This window comes from Lepisma saccharinum, chromosome 3 (assembly GCF_977018435.1).
Source record: "Lepisma saccharinum chromosome 3, izLepSacc3.1, whole genome shotgun sequence".
Lineage (NCBI taxonomy): Eukaryota > Metazoa > Arthropoda > Insecta > Zygentoma > Lepismatidae > Lepisma > Lepisma saccharinum.
This window is the reverse complement of record NC_139231.1, coordinates 37393579-37418207: the sequence shown is the minus strand read 5'-3', so window position 1 is coordinate 37418207 and position 24629 is coordinate 37393579. Positions and strand designations below refer to the sequence as shown.

At 38.9% G+C, this 24629-nt stretch overlaps 1 protein-coding gene across 1 annotated transcript in view; it reads left to right on the top strand.

Moving 5' to 3' along the window:
* Positions 1–496: 496 nt before the first annotated feature.
* TAF1C-like (TATA box-binding protein-associated factor RNA polymerase I subunit C-like) overlaps positions 497–24629 on the top strand; it is a 49293-nt gene continuing 25160 nt past the window's right edge. The window contains exons 1-5 of the mRNA XM_083119813.1: positions 497–580; positions 7875–8116; positions 15744–15848; positions 17423–17544; positions 24380–24479. Of these exons, the coding sequence (XP_082975939.1) occupies positions 7891–8116; positions 15744–15848; positions 17423–17544; positions 24380–24479 (553 nt within the window). The 5' untranslated portion in view covers positions 497–580; positions 7875–7890. The remainder of the gene's footprint in view (positions 581–7874; positions 8117–15743; positions 15849–17422; positions 17545–24379; positions 24480–24629) is intronic.

Genomic DNA, 24629 nt, shown 5'->3' with positions numbered 1-24629 from the left:
TCGACGTTTTCTGCTATGCAAATGTCTGGAACTTATCGGAAATTGTTTGTTTTTATTCCAAAAATGCAAAAACAATCACTTAAGTTGAAAATGACTTGTAGAATTCGAGAGTTTCAGAACTTCGGGAAATTTCAAACATTTCCCGTCCCGAAAATTTCCAGACCCCTAGTCAAAACGGAAAAGCAAGGAAGGGCATAACCACAGATTATACGATTATACTACGCAGGCATAACCATCTGGCCGATATGCCTCTACCGCTGCGCTAAATCGACAGATCCATCCAGGCTGGGTTCGGGTCACTCTTATTGCACAACACTTTCACAACATTGAGACTGATTTTATTTTTGGGCTAAATGCCCAAGTTGTTAGGTCAGGCTAGCTATGTTTAGCTCTCCTAGAATAATAAATAAAGTTGCAGTGTGTTTATGCTAATATAATCAAACCTAACAGACCTAACTTAACTTAACTTCTTCTGACGTCACAACACAAGGTTGCAGAAGTGTTGTGCGATAACAGAGACCCCTGGTAATGCATTCAAGTTCAAGTTGCTCCATGTGTTGATTTCTGCATTATTATAAAGGTAACATACGGTGTGCATGTAAATAACTTTTGAATAAGTATATGTTTTTGAATATGTATGTATAATAATCATATCTAGATGTGTGTAATTCCCGTGAGTTTTTTACTTTTCTTAAAAACCATTTCCGGAAACGTACGTTCTTCAGTTACAAATTTTTTTTTTTTTTTAGAAAAAAATTGCAATTACTTTCATCAAAAAAACGTGAATGCACCTTCAAGAATGTTCCGCGAAGCAGATGGGGGTAAAGTACGAATGTCAAAAAATCACGAAAAGAAAAATTATAGGTGTCCGGGGACTATCAGATTTTTACCGAAATAACCATGCGTAGTTACATTAAGATGATCAGGTGTTTCTTCAGTTGAACCATACTGACAGATTGAAGATTACACAATCTTCCTAGTGTACAAGTGTTTAGGGGCTAGGGTGTAAGAAGAGATGTTAAAGAATTTCTTGAAAGAATAATGTCTTGATACCAAGGTAATTTTGGTATAAGTGGTTGAATTGAATAGTATTTTTTCCCCATTAGTCTTTCCTGTAATTAGCCATTGTTTCCTCCAAGTTTTCAATTATTCTGTTTCAGCATGTGACTAGCGCTTTTGCAGAAAATTTAATACGAATCAATCGGTGACTTGATTCTTCAGCTGTGTACTTGGATATTGTGTCTGTTATGTGGTTTCCTTCTATGGATGTATACCCAGGATGTCAGACAAAATAAATACTGTAACCTGATTTGGTTATTTTGTGATACAAAATTTTTGTTTTATCAATGTACCAGTCTACATTTGTAATCGGCTGTTATCGACTCCAAAAAGTATAAGACTAACACTGAATCAGTGGTGATCACTACCCTCTTCAATTTTTCCTCCTGTAAGCGCTTCCACCATGAATATTGAAAATTCTGCTGGTAATGGGTAGATTTTGTTTTTCATTAGATTATTGTGTTACATATCCCTCATTTTCATATTCGAGTTACGTTTAGCTAGGTAGCCTGGCAGGAAATATAAGGAATGTGTTAACTTCAGCACCAGCTCAGCGAAAAGCATTCGCCAGTATTTGCAGAGGAAAATGGGAAGAGAGAGAAAAAGGGGAGAGTTTTGATCAGGGTGGATGCAAGTTGCATCTTGCAGGAGAGAGTTGGTCTTGGGGTTAGGAAAGGAAGAGAACAGGAGAGTGGTTCGGGACTAAGAAAAGGGGTTTTGAGTGTTTGGGAGGGGGAGAGTGAGGTTGATTTTGAAGGAGATTCAGGCTGGCTTATGAACAGTGAACGTGAGTTTTAGAAACTAGTTTGGGAGTGAAGTGCTGTGAAGCTGAGAGACAATTTAAGAGACGAACTTCAACAAGTGAGTGAGAGTTAATTTAGAAACTCTTCGATCCACGCTTCAAGAGCGAGACAGGTAATATGCTTTTCTAATGCCATCCTTGCCTTTGCAGTCTTTTAGGTCATTATCAGGGCTCGAAAAATTCCGGTCGCCATGGCGACTAAAATTTTTAACCTGGCGACTGATCTTTTGCTGTAATATGTACGAAATTTTTATGATTCTAAGTTCAAATTACAGTACATCGTAAGTTAGCAAATTATTATATTTTTTTTATCGACATTGTGAACATTCCATAGAGTCAGTAACAATTTCTTACCCTTTGTCCTCCATTTCCTGCTTTCTCAAATAATTTAGCGATGTTTTGAATACCGTGATGCTCAGAATCTTATACAGAGAGTTGCAAAAGTCACATAATCCGAACTTTGGTAATGTATATCATGAAAACTGTAAGAGATATTTACACCGGGTTTTCTGCATTATAAAGCCTCACAAAGCAACTGTTTTAAAACCAGTCAAACACCAACAAATGATGCCACAAATTGTTTGAATTGGTATTTATTGTTGAAAATCAGTTCTCAGATGTTTTCAGCAAATTAACAATGATTTTTAAAATAATAATAATTGCTTTTGTTTAGGTAAATGCTAACATAAATTTATGAACCCAGTGATAGCCTACAGGATTAGTTTAGTGCAGAAAACCCGGTGTAAATATCTCTTACGATTTTCATGATATATATTTTCAAAGTTTGGATTTCACAATTTTTGAAACATACTGTACGTAGTATGCACAATTGCTAATAGGTGGTTTCCTGGTGCCTGATTTTCTGAGCTGGCACCTAGCTTTGAAGAAAATTTTTCGAGCACTGGTCATTATAACCCAAATACAAGAGAGTTGCCATTATTTCGAGGTTCACCCGCTTAGTAAAAGTTTGTCTCAATACGATTGCATATATTGCAGCTTCAGTGTTACCACCTGCGAACTTTGATGCATCTGTATATATATATATATATATATATATAAATAAAATTTTCGGAGCGAATTTACAAGAACGAACCCCTCCTCGATTTTTGTAATATTTTGCATACTCACTAATTCAGGCCTCCTAATCACGAATTTGAAGTTAATATTTGGGGGTCACGTGTAGAAATTGAAAAATAAGGGGATCCGTGATCACAACCGACAATGCAGGATTGCTCATTATTTATCACAAGACTTTGCGTTTCGAATACTTAAGGAACAAAATATATATTCCTGACATTACTACGATCTCAAATTTTAACTATGCTTGCCTAACCTAACCTTACCTTACCTTGAATGGTTTGTGGGGCTATCCGTCAATAGTTTGTGGGGCTACCTGTGCATGGTTTTACGACCCCAAATTTTAACTATGTTTGCTTAACCTAACCTTACCAAGAATGGTCAGTGGGGCTATCCGTGAATGGTTTTGTGCTAATTGTGATAACGAACCGATAAAAAATCTTATTTTCGTAGCACTTTAACGGCAAATGTTCTGCATCGAAGATGCAATTTTTGTATCCTGCAATTTTACAATTGATGCATTGTTGCCAAACTTACTTGTAGTCCGCCATTCTTACACGATCCATGCTCTTTAAGTATGAAATCAACAGTGTGGCAACGCTGTAGACAGTGTAACTAATTGCGAACGTCAATTGTTCATATCAACAAATATTGTTCCCATACTTGTATACGGAGAATCATTGTGAGAATAGGAAAGCGTATTTTACAACTTTTACACGTTAATGAACAATTTCTACACTTCTCCCCAACATTTTAACCTCACATAAATCATCGCGACTAATTATTTCGTGAGTATAAGCAGTAGCATAGAAATTACAGAATGTGCATATTCCATGAATATGTTATTCACCATACTTGGCATTGACATTCGTGTATCTTTATCTGGATATGGAGGAAAGTGAACGAGAAGAACTGTTGCTAATTTAAAATAGTCTGTCGTGAAGCACTGAGACGTTGAAAATCTAATAACTTTCGGTGCGAAATCCTTAATCGAGCTGTGCATAAGGATGGAAGATTTAATTTATATTTAGCTGTACGGTTTGATGACATTAAGGATTGTAAAATTGATAATTTTGTTATTATTGGACTTTATATGGAAGATATATTTTTCATTAAGAATTTTCTCGCAAGATATTGTGCCCCTAGATGAAATGGTGGTTCTCCTAGTTCTACAAACGTAGCCTGTTTTGGTGTCCCTTTCCATAGACCAAAGATTCTACATAAACTATGATATTGTATTGAATATTTTTCCAAATGCCCAATTTAGGTTATTGTTAATCAAGAAAGAGCCATATACTATTCTTGAGTTTAGCATTTGCTTGTGAACAATGTGGAGTAGTCTAGGATCTTTCTTGACTGTGAGGCAAATTACTTGAGCACCTTTACTTCCATGTGTCCTCCATGGGCATTTCATTTTATCATCCAACATCATGGCAAGAAATTTGAATGTCCTACTTTGTTTTATGTATGATCCATTAATGTCTAACACAACTGGAGAGTGTAATCTTCTGTGGAACACAATTACAGATGATTTTTCTGCGTTAATGGTTATCCCATTGTTATCACACCATATGCATAATTATTTTAAAGCCAGTTGTGTTTTTGGGGAAGTTGTTGCCTAGTGCTGGGGCTTTTGTGACGTCATTGTGTAAGGGTCATCCTCACCTCTGATGAACCTCTCACAGTCATGATCTACTTTTAGCTTAACTCTGTTGTTATAATTTCATCCCATTCGCAATAAAATGGTTCAATTCATATCTTACAAGCAGATGCCAGAGTACAAATGCCTGGCACCACACAATCATATTTAGAATCTCTACCAGTAAAAACTGGGGTACCTCGTGGAACAAAATTAGGACCATTATTGTTTACATTATACACCTCAGTTTTAAAAACACTAAAGTTGCTCACCAAAGCAGTTTATTAAGATTTAAAAACACTTTTATATGTAATGTTTCTACCCTCTGTCAGGGTCTTCCTCAAACGAAGAACTTAACTAATATGGAAACTTGGCTTAATTATGTTACCTCAGATTTAGTTAAAGCAATACAAATGTGTATATATTATTTCTGTTATGATGACACAGTGATATTTACCAACTACTCCAAAAACAGACATCATGTTAATATGTTGAATGATGAATTGGGGAAAAAATTGCAGTTGGTGTGATTCAGATAAACTGATCTGGTAGGAAATCCGAACAAATCCATGAACATGGTCTTGAAAATACACGGAACATACTGCAACATAAAAACCTGTTGTTTTTTTCTTCTTCTTTTTATTGACAGTTCTCTTGAACTGAACACATCACACAGTGGACTGTGTAGAAAAGTATTCTCTATCTCAGGATTGATATAGGTCTCAAAATTATGTCTGAAGAGGTTAAACTAAAACTTGCTGGGTTCTTATTGTGTAGGGTTACCAGGCATCATTTTGAAGCATCACATAATTATGAAAATACATGGTTTGATTGAACAAAGAGATCACACAGAAATATCATGTAAGTACAAGTCTGTGGACTGCACTTCCAAACTCAATAGTGAAATTTATTTTGTTTAACACATTGCCAGGGGGAAAAAATGTGTGTTCTGTTAGAACAAAGTTATGAGGCCACATTCTGTTGATGACACTCTTCAATACCAGGTGTTTCCCATTGTTATTTAATATTTTGATTGTAAGGCAAAGCAGTGATTTATCCACACACCCCAACTTCCCTCAAAGTTTCCTCAGCAGCCCCTAAAAGTTTTCACGAATGGCCAATTTGCAGTTATTTTGGTTGTAAATTTACCGTTGCACCCCCAAATTGAATATTCTACATAAACCACTGAAGCAGGTATTTGAGGGCTGATCAACAAAGAGAGAGACTGATTTTTTTGCATAGTGTTCTGTATCATTACAAATTTGTAATGTGCATGTTGGACAAGAGTGGGGTTTCATACATAATACTTTTCTTGGCAGCAACGCTCTTTGTTCTAGGCAATGCATGCGTTTCACATAACATATAATGGAGGTGAGGAGCAGTATGCAACAATCAAATGGACACATCTCTTTAGTGATGGAGGTGATGTTTTTCTGGAATCAGTTATCACCTGTGATGACTCATGGGTGCAGCACTATGACCCAAAAGGAAAACAAGCCGCACAGAATGGAAATTGCCAGGGTCTCCATCAGTGGAAAAGGCGAAAGTTGTTCCATTTGCACGCAAGGGAATGGTGATCACTTTCCTTGACTGTAAGAGAATGGTGTACCAGCACACAGTTCATCCACACACTAATGTTACAGTAGAATACTACACGTCAGTGTTGACGACACTGAGGAGACACATTGCCAAGAAACGACCACAACTTCATCGAAATGGGTGGCGTGGCGACTTCATCATGGCAATGCGCAACATCATGTGGCAAATTACATCAAGGCACACATATTTGACTAAATTGAACATCACCTGTGTACCACATTCACCTTATATCCTAGACGTGGGCCCCTGTAACTTTTTCTGTTCCCTGCACTTAAGTCAAAGCTGCTGGGCTATTGTTTTGTGGACACTCAAGTAGTGTTGAAGAAATGTGACTTGATTCTCAAGATCTCACGAATAATGGCTTACATCATGTGTTTGCAGATTGGTAGAAACATTGTCATAAGTGGATTCAATTTGGGTGGGGGTAGGGGACTGCTTTGAAAAATGTAATGTAACCCTTCCACCAGAGCAATAAACATCTGCACAGAAAAATCAGTCTCACTCTTTGTTGATCAGTCCTCATACTGAACAAAGTTATTGAACAAACCACTCCAAATGAAAGTTCATAACCATTGCAGGTTATGCTTTCATATTGCCTCAAGTTATGTTAATTGCTGAATATTGTTTGCCATTCCAGGTCATAATGCAAATGTTGAGAGTGTATTTGCATTATTGTCAGCACAATGGACTGCTCAGAGAAATAAAGTTCATATACAGTATGAGTCGTTAAAGGCATCTGACTACCATGCAAAAGACCTGGGTTTGATCCCCAGCAGGGGAGAACCGGGATTTTTTTCTACCGGTTCAAGTGACTCCCCTGTCCACCCAGCATTGTATAAAGTGGTTACCTGGAGGAAACTGGAGAGGGGGTGGGGTAAAGGCAGCCAGGCGCATGGTGCTGATCACATCCCCTTCGGCCGTGGTCAAGAAAATGTGGGGCCTTCATGGCGTGATCCAAAGCACAGGGGACTACTTTTATAGAGTATCTAAAATTGTTTGACTGTTCATAGTTTCAAAGAATATTTTGACTAAACCTAAAATTTTGAGTTGTCTCCTGTGGAAAGTACAGATAAAAACACATGTATATAGGAACCACAGGCAAAAGAGCCTCTGTAGACCATGAGACTGTGCATTGTGCTACTGCTGGAGGAGAGGGGTTGTGTGAAGCATTCTTCCTCATGGCCAAAGTTGAACCAATGGAGGGGAAGGTGCGTGGAGACTTTTGGCTGAAGGTTCTTTTCCTTGGAATTTTGTATTTAGGAAAGCATTCAAAAACGTTATTTTTTTACACTGAAAATGTGTCAATTTTACATTATTTGCTAACATGTTCTAATAATATGGAATGTTTACTGTGAATGACATGTATTCTACATTTTTCCTTTTTCCTTATGGTGGTCTGATAACCCTATTATTGCGGTCATTATTTGATTACTGTGGTGTAGTTTATAGACCTGGGGTTTCAGAGATAGAAGGAAAATCCAGGTGGTGCATAATTCATCTGTTTGATGTAAGAAAACAGGGGCATATTGATTTTTAGCGAAGAAAAATATTATTAAACACTACACAATGATTTAATTCCTTAGTTGAATGTCTCACATTTTAGGAAGTCATTCTCAAAACCAAATGTGTTTATTGATTCGTTCACTCAATTTTATCAATATATAATTAACAAGCATATTTTTTATTTGTATTTTCCAGGACAACTTGTGATGAAATGGCTGGCAACTTATTTATAAACCTCACAGGAAAGCTAGATCGTCCATTTCTGGATACTTTTCCACATGATGTGGCAGTGACCCATAATCTGCATTATCATGTGGACAAAATATTTACACCAAGAAATGGGGATTTTCCCTCTGTACAAGAATTCTTTGAGCCTTTCCCATTCACCTGTGAACTACCCTTGCCCTTTCTTCCACCAAACAAATCATCTCCTTTAGGTAAGAGGTAGTTGTAAGAAAAGCAGTAATTCCAACTTCTTGAAAATTTTAAAGTTGTATTTATTTATGTTCGTTTTGTAAAGGAGTGGCGTGGGTGTAAAATCTGATAACCCAGAAAGTATGAAACCGAGGAGAAACACAAGTGAAAGTTCATCCAGTTCCATTGCATTGGATTACCTAGATGTTCCCTTGTGTTTCTGGCTATCAGCAGCTACTGAAGGAACTAGTGTGTAGCAACTTTAGTGTGCAGCATGTGCATCCAATGTTAACTTAATTTTGAACAGTATCAATTTTTACTCCCGAGCTGCTCAAATAATGATACAAAAGGCAAGGTTGACTTAGGCATAACAGAATTGCCAACACAGTGTGTAACATCAGGGACTCAGTTGTTGGTGTTACGCTATGTCCAACATGGATACGGGCAGCGTAACGTGGTGCGTGCGATGCGAGCACTGCACCGCAGATATGTGTGTGAATGCTGGGAGTGTCCAACGTTACGCAGCGACGAACCTGGCTTCCAGTTCGGTGCGCTCCGTGCTATTAATGGAAAGTAGTGTAATTAAAATGAAAATATTGAAGGAACACACGAGACGTCACAGACAAAAGACGCACACAATCTTCAGGAATAGGTTGTCGTATGGAGAGTTTCATCATCTGTATCTGCGGCTACGAGTAGATGAAATTCATCAGTACACAAGAATGACAATAAACACCTTTGACTATATTGTGAAAAGATTGGATGGTGCTTGTTATCATTACACCACAAATTTTCAAAGACCAATATCTGTAGAAGAGAAGTTGCTGCTAACCTTGAGGAAAGTGACTGAGATTTCAATTATTAGTATTATGAAACTTTTATTACACTATTGCTGGAATACATTTTGAGAATACACATTTGGTGAATGCTGCTGAGTTAATTGTTTTCTGGAAAGTATATATTTGTAGCATGAGTTGAAGGGAGGCTTGCAGTGGGGATGGCCAAACGGATCCGGATCCAAAAGTTACGGATCTGGATCTGGATCCAAAAATTCCGGATCCGGGTCTGAAAGTTCCAGATCTGGATCCAGATCCAAAAGTTCCAGATCCAAAAGTTCCAGATCCGAGAGTTCCTAATCCGGGTCTGAAAGTTTCGGATCTGGATCCGGATCCGAGAGTTTCGTATCTCAATCCCATTATAATATTACCACACCTTAAAAGGTATTATGATCTTCGATTACAAAGAAATTTTTCGTTTGGCCTACAAGAATTTTTTTCAAGTGTTGTTCCTATAATACTTTGCTATGCATCGGCTAACACACTCGTGCACACATGTCAGAGGTGATTTTGTAAATGCCATTGAAACGATTATGTATTCATTCGAATGTATTGGAAATGAAAACACATAAATGTGAGACATTCCATTCCAGGATGAAACCTTTAACACATATAACAAGATAGAAATGTTATACAAAAATTATACAATTGTACAATTGTTCTATAAAACATTATAATATATGCAGTGTTAAATAATTACAAAGTGTAAGACTAAAAAGGAAGGTAGGTTATCTAAGTATCCCCCTCCAATTTCCATGAAACTTGGCAGTATAATGGGGCCCAAAGGAAGAATTACGTGTTTTTTTGTTTCAGCTAAAAAACTGTTTTAGGGGGCAAAACCCCCTCAAATGTCAAGATGAAGACAAATTGAAGTGAGGATCTGACCCCTGTGTCCACCTCCGATTTCCATGATACTTGGCAGGTGTATAGTGGGGCCCAATGGAAAAAATACGTGTTTTTTTTTTTGTTTTAGGGGGCAAAACCCCCTCAAATGTCAAGATGAGCACAAATTTAAGTGAGGATCTGACCCCTGTGTCCCTCCGATTTCCATAAAACTAGGCAGGTGTATAGTGGGGCCCAATGGAAGAAATACATGTATTTTGTTTCAGCTAAAAAACAGTTTTAGGGGGCATAACCCCCTCAAATGTCAAGATGAGGACAAATTGAAGTGAGGATCGGACCCCTGTGTCCCCCTCCGATTTCCATGATACTTGGCAGGTGTGTGTATAAACGGGCCCAAATGAAGAAATACGTCTTTTTTTGTTTCGGCTAAAAAACTGTTTTAGGGGCCAACCCCCCTCAAATGTCAAGATGAGGACAAATTGAAGTGAGGATCTGACCCCTGTGTCCACCTCCGATTTCCATGAAACTTGGCAGGTGTGTAGTGGGGCCCAAAAGAAGAAATACGTGTTTTTTTTTTTTGTTGTTGTTTCAGCTAAAAAAGACGGTTTTACAGGGCGAAACCCACTCAATTGTCAAGATGAGGACAAATTGAAGTGGGGATCTGACCCTTGTGTCCCCCTCCGATTTCCATGAAACTTGGCAGGTGTGTGTATAAACGGGCCCAAATTAAGAAATATGTGTTTTTTTGTTTCGGCAAAAAAATTGTTCTAGGGGCAACCTCCTCTCAAATGTCAAGATGAGACCAAATTGATGTGGGGATCTGACTCCTGTGTTCTCCTCCGATTTCCATGAAACGTGGCAGGTGTATAGAGGGGCCCAAAGGAAGAATTACGTGTTTTTTTGTTTCAGCTAAAATCTGTTTTAGGGGGCAAAATCCCCTCAAATGTCAAGATGAGGACAAATTGAAGTAAGGATCTGACCCCTGTGTCCCCCTCCGATTTTCATGAAACTTGGCAGGTGTATAGAGGGGTCCAAAGGAAGAAATACGTGTTTTTTTTTTGTTTCGGCTAAAAAACTGTTTTAGGGGGCAAAACCCACATCAAATGTCACGATGAGGACAAATTGATGTGAGGATCATCTGACCCCTGTGTCCCCATCAGATTCTCATGAAATTTGACAGGTGTATAGAGAGGCTGTATGCCCCCTGTTTCTTCCTATTCCATATTTACTTGGTTTCGGGGTCAGATCCCCACTTCAATTTCTCCTCATCTTGACATTTGGGGGGGGGGGAATGAAAACACACATAAATGTGAGACATTCCATTCCAGGATGAAACCTTTGACACATATAACAAGATAGAAATGTTATACAAAAATTATACAATTGTTCTACAGTTACAGTTCTACAAATAAAAAAAAAAAGATCTGGATTTCAGATCTGCTAGGATCCGGATCTGGCCATCCCTACTATACACCTGCCACGTTTCATGCAAATCGGAGGGGAACACAGGGGCCAGATCACCACTTCAATTTGTCCTCATCTTAACATTTGAGAGGTGGTTGCCCCGTAGAACAAATTTTTTGCCGAAACAAAAAAACACGTATTTCTTCATTTGGGCCCTGCAAGTTTCATGGAAATCGGAGGGGGAGACTTAGACCTCCCTTGTAAGTGTATTAATTAATTACATATCCTGCACGCGTGCACACACACACTATATATATATGTGTGTATGTATATTATATATATATATATATATATATATATATATATATGTATGTATATGTATATTAGCAGGTAACAATATGTTATAAGCACATTCTTACTTTCCAAAGAAGCGCATGTGGGATGGCAAAATGGATCCGGATCCGAAAGTACCGGATCTGGATCCGAGAGCACCGGATCTGGATCCAAAAATTCTGGATCCGGATCCGAAAAATTTTCGGATCCGCTAGGATCCAGATCTGGCCATCCCTAGCTTGCAGAGGAATATGGCGACGAAGTATTGGGTAAGCTAAACTGGCAGGAGAAACAGGTGTAGACATGTGTGGAAAATTAGAATGAACAGACGATGCAGCAGTAGTTTAACTCATAAAAGAATAATTTGAAAGAGGAGTCTGGAAACTATCTGATTGAGTTTGCGAGAGCTCTTGCATCAATATTTCTTGAAATTTCGTTCTAACTCGTAGTTGCTGGATGGGATTCATTCTTTGAAAATATGTTTTTTGGACTCAATATCCAGCAGTTTGCGTTCTAATTAATTGTCTCTTCATGTGGTTTCTTCCTCCTTAGACGAAACGTACCTGCTTTGGATGGGGAAGATTGTGTTGTTCGTTGTGGAGGAGTAGATGGTGTTTGTGTTTCATTGAAACTCACCTGAGAAAGTTCAGTATTTGTGTTTTCGTTGACACTTGCATCTTCTTCCAAGTCATCACCTTCATGACAGTCACTCACCATTCCAGACACCTGCCTATCTTCTGATGCCTGTAATGAAACATTTCCCTCTGTTTCTCTGGGGACTACTGTATCCTTTAGAAAAAGTAGATTCGTAAAATACCGCCACTTTCCACGATATATTGCCGCACATTCTTGGGAGCAGTCCGATTTGGATTTTGAAATTTTCTTAAACTCTTTCACAAATTGGTCTTGTAAATTGCGCCATTTCTTTCTAGCTTAATCCTCTGAAATCAAAAGAGGAGATACTCACTAAGGAACTAACTAACTCTAATTGCATTGTCTAAACCTATTTATTATTGTTCTGCCTTTATGAATTGTTCTGCATTTGTGAGTATTAATAAATGTGTACAACATTTCATTACAAATCAGCATCGTCTGAACAAGCTAATCAATATGCTTATGCAATTCATTCTGATCTGTCTCACTTCATGTTGCGGACAACTGTAAAAGGTTGTGGAGATAATGCATCCACTTGTTTCCAACTTATACAATATTTAAATTCTTCTCAAACCCCATAGCTCTTACATAGTTAACCTTACTTTCCCAAATTGCATTGCAATACCAGTGGCATCGCGTGAAGTTCGCATACGAGTGTTCACAATAATGTTTTTGTACTGAGATTTACTCCTCTCTCTAGTAACTTCATCTTCATTTGAAAAAGTGAGAATAACAATTCAATTTATTTTCAACAATTTTCCCCCAAAATCATGCTATATTTGAAGTAATACAAAAAGGCCATGGGAAAGTTGTCCCAAGTTGCAGCTGCCCAACTTCCATCAAAAAGCCCCATTTGTGATTGTAGGCATTTCCATTACGAACATATCTTATGAGACCATATTCTAAAAGAAGAGTTCAAAACAATGCAGCCTCCTCATATTTTAATTACCGTTTATCGCGTGCTCGAATGACAGTGGAGTGTGCTTTCGGCATAAGTTCTGTGAAATTTAGGATCCTATTGAAACCAATTGAAACTAGTGTACAGCATGCTGTTCATATTGTTAAAGCAATTTGCATTCTGCATAATGTTATAATTGACATAGAAAAAGATTCTCTTGTAAACGTCTTGGAAGAAAATGTGATGGACAGGAACCTACAGCTCTCAAAGGCAAAGAACCGCGCTTCGAGAGCAGCATAAAATGTACAAACTGTATTCTGTGATTACTTCTCAGTGAATACAATTTAATGTTTTTGTTCATCCACTCACAACTTTCACATAAGTAAAAAGTGAAGACTGTATGTGTATTCCATTATTACTTACTTGCAATTCCTGTACTCTCAGCTACGGAATCCCACTCCTTATCAATAATTAAATGATCTTTGTAACGAGGGTTTCTTTTATACCACAACACATTTCTTCTTTGCACGTCTGCAATAAGCCCTTCCATATTTCTTGGTGACTGGCTACCAGACGGCAAATGCGATACAAAACAAACATGTTTGAAAATCAAACGTTGCGAGTGGACGAATTGCATGCGTCACATGTCTACGTGGGATGGGCTCATTGCTGACTACAGGTTTGATCGGATACGACTGCGTGTTGCTCGCATCGCACCACGCTGCCCGTATCCACGTTGGGCATAGCGTTAGGCAGATTTATCCAATTCATTGTTTGTGGTAGATTTACATTGTCTATTTCTTGTACCTTTTTAGTGTAGTCAATTGCAAGTGAAACTATGAAATTTCCAAATTGTATGCAGATTTTAACCTTTTCCAGACAAGTGAAAGGTATAACCCATCGTACAATTGAGGACTAAAAGTGGTAAACGTTGTAAGTGCCAAAAGCGAAAGTGTTGGGAAATAGCATCATTGTTGAGAAAAAACCCTCTCCTGTGCACATCAGCCCGTAAGAACATGCACACTAGTGAACTCTTTACATGCCCTTTGAACTACTTAGAGAGCTACCAGCCACATTTCACGTTTACCACATTATAAAGCATGGCACACTTCACAGTTTAACATGGAAAACAGTGTTTGAATTATTTTGGCACTTACAGCGTTTACCAATTTTAGTCTTCAATTATTGTGCAATAAGGAGGAGGACAGCATGCCCTGTTGTTCACTCTAAAATTCTTTTGTGAATGAAGGATAGGCTATAATCGCACTGCGCCTGTTGTGCATATGTGTTGTAACCACCTGCTTGAAATTTCAACTGCTAAATGTTGTCCTTGCTGAATTTTACTTGTACTTGTGTCGAATTACGTTGCATTCTTTTATATACTCTTGAGAAGAGCATTGAATAATTTATATGCACATTGTGGTATTTTTTTACAAGTATTCTATTTCGGATTTCACAGTTTGTAATGATTTTGGTCCTAATAGGGTTCTATTTATTAATTAATTCTATATTATCTATTCAAAATATGTTTTGAGTAACTTTTAAACAATGTTATATTTTGTTTTTACTTTCAAAAGTTTCTTACAGAAATAGTCTATAAATGTGAGAAAATTTATGTAAAATGTAACATATACAGATGTATATCTGTATAGATTTCAAGAAAATTGAAAGTTAATAAAACACCTTTGGAGAAAGAGATAGGGAAGATATCATTGGAGCGTAATATGCATTTATTATTAAATGGTAGTTGTTTTTTTTCTACACCCTTCATACACGCTTATATACTGTGGAACCTCGTTTTTACATTTTTCAAGGGATTGAGGTGAAAGAATTTAAAATGCAGAAAACTGTCAAATCCGGGAAATTTTTATAAAATTTTACACAATTGGAACCATTAAGATTAAGTGCATAATGCAGGGAAATGTAAAGTTAGGGTTCCACTGTATGTGATATACCAGGTGGTTCAGAAATAATTGAGGGCTTACAAAAATTATTGCAAGCACACTATTGAACTTACATTAATTAAACCAGTCCAGAACAAACTAGGAACGCAAACTGTTTGTGCATGTATGTTTTGTTAAGCTGAGAGTTCACATTCCTGCCACGAGGTGACACAAACTGCTAGGTGATACCCACATCACCCACAGTTTTCAGTGCTTTGGTCCCCAAGATTACCGTATGACTTCCATTTGTGGGGTTTCATCAGAGATTGTATTCGTCCTACCAATGCCATGTGATATAGCAGACCTAAGGTAGCACTATCGACAGGCTCATGTTGAAGCGAGTGTGACAAGAACTAGACTATCTTGTCGATGTGTGTCATGTCAAGCCATGGTGCTCACATTTGTAGGTGTAAAAAACTGCTTTCTTCGTTCATTCCCGATTGGTTTCATTAACGGTAATAAATTTTGGTAACCTCACTTTTTTTCTAAAACACCAGGTATAGAGAGATGGGTGAAAAGTTGAAGATGATATTTTTTATGTGCTTTTATAGAGGAAAAACAAAATAAATGTTGGAAGAGGGAAGTGCATATTCTCACATGTGTGCTCATATGATTTCCCCCCACATTTTTTATCTGTTTTAGATCTAAGTAAGGATAGACTGATAAGAAATATTGTATTGCTGTAGTTTTTTTTATTTATATACCCATTGAGTTACTTTTTGCATCTTCATTATTTTAGTGGCCAATTGGAATGATCCTTGCATGGATCTGGTGCAGAAGAAATTAGAGTGGAGTTCAAAAAAGGAGATAAAATTAAAATTTATCCGCAGCGCAACACGGAAGAGTAAGTATAGAGTATCAGAATTTGAAGTTTAAGGTTTAAAAATAATAATATTAAGATTTTCTACTTTGTTTTATGCTAGTGATTCCTAATCTTGGTTCTTTTTACCCAAAGTTATATATATTAGTTATTGGTTATTGTGTTGTTAAGTTTTAGAAACATACTTGCATCTCGTATACCTAGTCATATTATTGTTGTTTACATAAAACTGATGGTGGTAGTTAACATGTTAAAATACCAGCAACATGAGTATGCACTTAGGTACAGCCTAACTCTCACCACATTCCACACATGCATTTGTTTAAGATTTAGAAACTTGAAACGTTATAAAAGGTAAGGAGCTGAACTTTAGTGGATGGAAGTATTTCTGATGTATGCTTTTGAAGTATGCAGTCACGCACAGAAATACATGGTACAGGCCATTCGGTTTAGCTTGAGCATTGGCCTTTAGCTGCGTAGAAGCATGCTGTCAACGCATGCATATGTTAAATTTGCCGTCCCCTATGGCAGAGTGGTTAGCACATCATGCTACAATGCCAGGGGTCCCGGGTTCAAATCCCAGCCTGGGCATGGATGTTTGTGAGTGTCCATTAATCAGTTTCATAATATCATCACTCATCACTATTTTCGCAAATTAGCCAAACGTGGCACAAAATGCGAAGTAAAATAAAGCAAGTCAATCAATCATATGTTGAATTTGATTCAGTGAAGTGCAATTTCAATCATAGAATTTTAAAAAAGTTAAGCATAAAGCTTGAAGAGGCATGGTGAGAATTTGATTAAAATTCCCAATTTTTATTCTGAGACAGAGACTTTTGTGCAGTGAATATTTTTTTGAATGAAAAAAATTTTCAATGCAACCTATTGTACAGCAACTTAGCATTATAGAAGAACTTTGCTAGCCATTACCTATAATAGAATTGTGCTTAAATGTCTGATAAAATAGTTTTTAGGTTCCCAGGTTTTCTACCCAGTGGAGGTACACAGTGGTCCAGTCCTGATTAACATACACTACAGTCCCATTTAACCGAATTTGATGGGACCGATGGTGCTTCGGTTGAACGAAAATTCGGTTAAACTGGAATAAAGGTTTTTTTGATATACAGTACAGTATTTTGATATACAGTAGATATGTATTTCATCATATAGGCATAAACAAAAAGCTTACAATAATACGTAGTCATTTAACTCACAACATGAATTACAGTAACATTAAGGCTCTGGTACAAAAAGCCGTACAACTAAAACAAGGGAAAAAACACATAAAACACGGTCGCGGTTCGGTTAATCGGGATTCAGTTAAACAGGACTGTAGTGTATCTGTACATAAAGGGAACTTAAAACCTTTTTTTTTTAAATGGTCAATTAGTTTTAATGAAGACAGTTGAAAAAGTTTACTCCTACTGGTCACACAATGGGTACAATCATCAATGTATGGTGATGCAAGTATTTGCCTCACTCCAACTTGTTAGTATTGAATGAAGATACAGAAAGATTACATGTTGTGCTGCAATATAGTTGCAGATAGTGATGTAAATACTTTAATGGATGATATATTTTGTTTTATTTTCATCTAGCTGCATGGGTGGGAAACGTTGAGAAGACAATGAGTAAGGGAAAGAAAAAGTGTGAAATTCCTGAAAACTGTTTGAGGTATGTTGAACATTTGGCCCAGGATCCGGACTCCAATTTCGCTGGGGTAAGTAGTGATTAGCTTTGAAATTGCAATTTTTTCATTCACTTTACCATCAGTAATTAAAGTATTCTGGTAATACTGAAAGAGTAATGAAGAATAATATTATGAACCTCTGTCTTGGTCTACCATTCTACAAGGCACTTTTCCAATGTTGGATCAGAGCCTTCTGGAATGATTTGACTCCAAATAAAGTTGTAATAAGAATGATAGTGTGCAGTGGTGAAGATATAACACATGCAATGCAAGTACTGCTTGTACTATTAAAATATCACGTAATGTACTTAATGTTTTCTGCCTTATTTAGTTTCCATTGCACTCGATTTCACTGCCGCACACTCCCTTAACAGCTCTGTGGCAAGTACCAGGTGCTCTGCTTTTGCCGTTATACGAGAAACCAACACACCTGAAGCATCACATGGTAAAGGGTGAAATCTGTGTGGAAGCTGATCCTCAACCCTTGAAGAAAAGTACAGCCTGCTAGGTATTTAAAGCTTCTCAAAAATAGCTGAGCCCAGCGGAGTGAGATACTGTTAGCATAAAGCAATTCTATAGTCTATAATGTTAACATGATCTGGAATATGAATAAGTGGCTTCATTAGAAACACATAATTATTAAAAATAAATTCACATGGCTTCTTAACCCCTCAAGTGTGGAATTTGTTGAACAAGTCGCTACTGGAAAATGTAGGTTTTTCGTCAAATTCAGTTGAACCCCTTAAGTGTGGATGGCGTATATACAGGGTGGGCACAAAGTCGCTACCAATAAATGAAGAAATCAAATACTTGGGGAAAGCAACTTTGTGCCCACCCTGTATACACCTTCCGCACTACAACAGCACAATGCGGAGGGTGTATATATATGCCATCCACACTTAAGGGGTTAATAGTTGGAAAATGTAGGTTTTTTCGTCAAATTCAATTGAACCTCGTAAGTGTGGATGGCGTATATACAGGGTGGGCACAAAGTCTTACCAATAAATGAAGAAATCAAATACTTGGGGAACGTGACTTTGTGTCCACCCTGTATGTGCCTTCCCCACTACAGCAGCACAATGCGGAGAGTGTATATATATGCCATCCACACTTAAGGGGTTAATAGTTAGGTTGACAGCCACGGTAGCTCAGTTGTTAGGGCATCTGGCTACCATTCGAGAGACCCGGGTTCAGTCACATGCAGGGGAGAACCAGGATTTTTTTCCACCTGTTCAAATGGCTCCATAGCTACCCAGAGTCATACAAAGTTGGTATCTGGAGGAAACTTTTTAAATTAATAATAAGGTTAGGTGGGTACCTAGGTTAGGGGTTAGGTGGCAGAACAGCTGCAGGCTGAACCTTGCCCTTCAATAAAGGCAAGGTTTGAAATCTGCAAACAGCATAAAAGTTAAGTCCTAAATGCTTTCAAACCTGAAATGCCATTTTCAATATGATAACATTATTAGAAAATGAACTGTTGCATTCTTTTCCTGTTGTAATGACTATGATTCCAAACCTAATTTCTGAATGTAATTTTAAGCTTCACGTTACTCCCTTTGCTCTCCCTGTGATGGGTATGTCGCTTGGGTTAATGGGCATAGAAAGTAAAGTATTGGAAGCTACCCCGTGGATCGAAAAGTGCACCACTGTTGTGGGATGCCTTATAACTCTTATGAGTTGTCAACTAATACAAGTCGATTAAAGCAGATTGTAACGATGTATAGGTTCGTTCATGCAGAAGTGACAACTAGATCGTAAATAACAATATTATGCCCGTAATCGCAATCATTCGCAACATACGTAACCCTTCCAAAATACACAGCTGCAACATAAGAAACACAGTAATAAATGCACTTATCTACTTTACCATCTACTAACCACGTGCGGTCTTACCATTTGTACGTGTCATAATGTCTAGTGTTACCATATGATACTTAAAGGCATACTAGGGAAGTTGCCGATGCTTTTATAACCTATTGGAAATATATTTTGAAATTACAACCAATAGAACTACTTCAAATCTAATAATGTTTATTAACAATTAACTGGCTTGTAAATAATTAACAAATTCTCTAGAAATTGAGAATGAACTGTCGTTATGTGAAACAAGCAACAAGTATATTTAACGAACAGTAGATTGAACAATGCACTGCCGTACGGTATGCCTCTTTGGTTACAATTACTTTGTATACATATAAATGATCGTGAATTTAACTCAATTCTTCAATAATACATAATTATTTAATCACATCCATAAAATACTTCCAAATTTTACGTGGTCAAACAACTACATTTTGTACTAAACACAGTCAAAAAAGTTTTGCATCACCCGAGAAGTGATGAAAATAGCATCCGCAACATGCCGAAGCAGACAAGAAACAATGAAGCAGAGTTCATTGTGGAAGTAACGCGGTTGACGTGCAATACCGATCACCACAGACGACTACCGGAGTCAGCAAGCGCATGCGTGTGTTCTAGCGGAGCACCACGGTAGTCGGCAAAGGTTAGTTAGGTGTTCCTTGCATCCAGTTAGCGAAGGCGAGGGAGTGCAGCTGTGTGCAAGGCATGCCTAGGTGTACGATAGTGCAGTTTGATCGGGCCAGGATCATCACGCTACTGCAGACTGGCATGTCACAACGGGCTGTAGCTAGGGCTGTTGGAGTGGCACAAAGCGATGTCTGTAGGGCCGGAGACGGTATAAAGACACAGTAACAGTAGCCGATCGTCGACAGACAGGTCGTCCACGGGTCACAACACCAGCACAAGACCGCTATCTACGACTCTCAGCTCGGCGACAGAATACCATGACGGAAAGGAACATTACTCATACCCTCCAGGCAGCCTCTGGTGTGTGTGTGTGTCAAACCAAACTGTCCATAACAGACTCTGAGAAAGTGGTTTACGTTCCAGAAGACCTCTCCGACGGCATTACCTATTGCCACGGCATCGGCGCGACCGTGTGTATTGGGCCCATGCACATCGAAATTGGGGACCCGATCACTGGGCTCATGTGCTCTTCACCGATTAATGTAGGCTCTGTCTAAGGCCAGATTCATGAAGAGGACAGGTGTGGCAAGGCCCTGGACTGAAGGAGCAGCTTCGTGGTGTCCAGGGTGTCCATCCATACCAAGGAGGAGGAATCATGGTGTGGGCAGGAATCATGTTCGGACGTCAAACGCCCCCAATTCCAATAAGAGGGGGACAAACAACTGTTCGTTATGTCAGGGACATTCTCTAGATGACCGTGGAACCATTTCATCAGGACATTGGTGACGAATTTGACTTTGTGGATGACAATGCCCGTCGACACCACGCACAGATGGTGCACGATTATCTGCAGGCATCGAATATCCGTCGCATTCTCTGGGCAGCGCAAAGTCCCGACATGAATTGGATCGAACATGCATGGGCATTGTTAAAAAAAATGCCATTCCAAACTGTTCTGTGGCTCCCACCAATCTTCGTGAAGTTCTTCTTGCGGCACAGGACGAATGGGATCGCTTACTGTAAGATCACCTTGATCGTCTCATCCTCATCCTCATCCTCAGTATGCCAGAGCGTGTTAAGACCTTCTTGCAGCCAGGGGAGGACACACCAGGTGGTAGACAATGTTTCTGGTGTATCCGCTATGACGAACAGTCTTCTTGTGACAATTCTTTGTTTTTTCGCCTCCATCATGAATTGTGCCATTTTCGGTTTAAACACATTTCTGAGAAAATTGTACGTTTTTTGTTCCCTTTTCATTCAACGTGTCTTGTTATTCATCTTTTCTTTTGTATTCCCACTGTCATTGTCAATAAATCTTGTGCTTCATATATCTTTTGTCATATTCCATCCTGATGCAAAACTTTTTTGACTTTGTTTACTTCAAACCTTTCATAATTTACGTTTCATTTTTCATATTCTTTACTTTCTTGTACTCTTTACATCATCATTGTTAATTAAAGGGACGTTGGAGGACATATAAAGAACAATAATTTACTGTTACCACCTTTTTGTCGAGGACTCAGTTTAAAGCAACAATCCCAGCATTCGCAAACTACTGGTTTCTCGTGTAACGCAAGTGAACTAATATTCATTCATATAACATGGGCCACTGCGCGTAACATTAGCACCCCTCACAAAATATTAACTTGAATCATGACACAATATGCTACTACTGATTAACCGTATTACTCTACACGTTGTTCGTGTACAATAAGACAAGTCATTTAAGCCATGCATTTTTACGAGCAATAATTACAACCTTGGTGACAATGAAGTTCGACCAGAAAGGAATACGTGATTAAATGCTCAGAGGCATAGGCGGTGGAATGGGTGACCCACAGAAGTGACGCATGTGTGTAAGAGGAGGCGTGTGAGCAGGCAAGAATCGTGATCCCGTCATGTTGCACCCAAGGTCACCTAAAGAACGAAAACGGGAACTATACGCGTGACATTGAACTTCGACCAGGCACCAGACCCATACGGAAAATTCCAGATAGTGGCGCATTCGACGGAAGCATGATGTCACGGACACGATAAGGGAGTCCGCCGTATATAAGCGCGTGCTGTGCACCGAGGAAACGCAGTGCATCATCACCATAGCTAGGGGCAAACCTATTGACAACACCGTGAGGAGAAGAGTGGTGGAGTTTCAACGGGATGGACTCAGTGAACGGGAAATAGGGCGCCAACTGAACTTACCCAAGTCAACCGTCCACTGCATCATCAAACACCACCAAAATATGGGTACTACAGAGCCAGGTAAGGCCCCCTGTCGAAAACGCCTGCTGAGCGTGCGTGACCTACGGATATTTAGGCGCTATATCCAGACCAACAATCATGTTTCTGTGGCCGAATTACGACTGTGGACTCGAGAACGCTTTCACATTGAAGTGTCAACCAGAACCATGCGGTACCGAGTGTACAAGGCGAAACGTAAACCCTTCCTTTCCATGTTGAACAAAGGCAATCGACTACGGTGGGCACGAATGTACCGGGGATGGACATTTCGGAAGTGGAACAGGGTTTTGTGGACGGACGAATCCATTTTCAATGTTGTGTACGGGAAAATACGGAAAACAGTCATTTGTCGGAAGGAGGAACAGAATGAAGCAAAATGTTATGGACGTCGGGTACAGAAACCTGCGTTGGTGATGGTATGGAGATGCATGACTGCATCTGGGGTTGGCCCACTACACGTCTGTGAGGGCATTGTGAATGCACATGCCTATACACGCATACTGGAGCGGCATCTTCCCACAGTGCGAAGGCACCTGTTCCACAGGCGGCGTCTCATCTTTCAACACGACAATGCCAGGCCTCATACAGCGTGGCTGACAAGAGAATGGTTGACTCGCCATCACGTGCGAACTCTGCCATGGCCACCATCGAGTCCCGACCTCTTGCCCATTGAGAATGTGTGGCATGTTCTTAAGCGACGTGTGCAACAGAGGGGACCGACGACAGTGGCTGCTCTTATCGCCTGCCTGCAGGAGGAATGGCACCGCATCGATGTGGAATACCTTGAACGACTCGTCCGCAGCATGCCCCGACGCATTGCCACAGTTATTCACCGACAGGGCGGCGTCACACCATGGTAAACAGGATCCCCTCTAACAGTGGTCGAACTTCAATGTCACGTGTAGATGGACGAAAATGTTTTATTTTGTGTGGACACCATACATTGCTGCGTTGCAGCGGAAATTTATGTTTTCCTATGTTCCATGTAGCCTGCTGAATAAAATATGTTCAGCATATGCATGTGTTCTCCTTCTTTCACAACGCACTCCTATATTTGTGACTGGTCGAACTTCATTGTCACTAAGGTTGTAATTAATAACAATTCATTTAGATCGCTCACTTAATTTTGTCCACCCCCACTTCTTTATTGCTTGTAGTGAAATAATCTCGACGTGTACTAGTTCAGACAACTCAAATGAGCAAACAGAAGTTTATAATATGTCACACCAACAGAGTCAAAAAAGGCAACTAAGTTTCCTGCATCAAAGTATTAATCAATAATCGTGGTTTCAACTATACGTCCGCAAAAATATCAATCAATCAGTAATGGAAGCAGGTTTCCACTTAATAATTAATTCGAGCAGTCAAATTCAAATGTCAACCACGAGGTCGCTAAAGCATGCATCAAAAATGTACATGTGCATCTGTTCAGAATTACGTAATATTTCGTGTCAATATTAATTTTCACTGGTAATACAAGACTTCCTAAAATCACTATATAATCACAATCGTACAAACCAATTTACAGTTCCATTCCTTTGATACACAACATGGTCGACTTCATGTTGCTTCAAGTCTTGCTTTCGCTACATGAGGTTGTCTATGTGCCGAGTCGTGGGAGCAAGCGATCGTTGCCACAGCTGGACGAATATCGAATGGTACTGGGGGAGAATACTGCAGAGATAGCAGCTAAAAGTGTACAGCGCTTCCCTCTAGCGGAGAATGCAAGAACTAGCAAATAGATCGCAAGGAATCTGCAGCGTGCAAGGGCATGCTGAAGCGAAGCAAAATTGTACGTAATTTTTACGCGTTGGTTTTGCATATAAAAATTACGCTACATCCCATGAACAATAATGTGTGCAACTAGGTTCGTATCACTTTTCTGTGAGTTTCGGATTTTTTTTGGAATGATCTATTTGTTGTGGGAAGAAATGAGTGCTTTTTTCTTTGTTTTGTTGTGAACTTATAAAACGAACATGGATATTTTTAATTGTATGTACGAAGCTTAAAGTAATAGCAAGTATTTTACTGCATCAACAAGGTGACCAAGAATTTTAAAATTAGTAACATGGGTATTGGGAGATGAGATTGGGTAAAGTTCAGAATGTTGTATTATTATTATTACAATATTTATTTTCAGACATACAACTGGTATTACAGTGGAGGTTGCCTTACACAGTCCACCCGGAATGGAAGTCCAATACTGTTTTGTACCAGAGGCCAAGAAAATAACAGTCTTTGTAAGTATTTCTGTATCTATCATTGTGAAGTTATGTAAAGGTTCAGTTGGTTCTAAAACGCTGCAGTTTTAAAGTATAACTACCAGTAGAAATGTGCTAACACTTGGGAAACTAGAGTGAAACTGGTAGTGTGTGTGGCAAAAAGAAAAT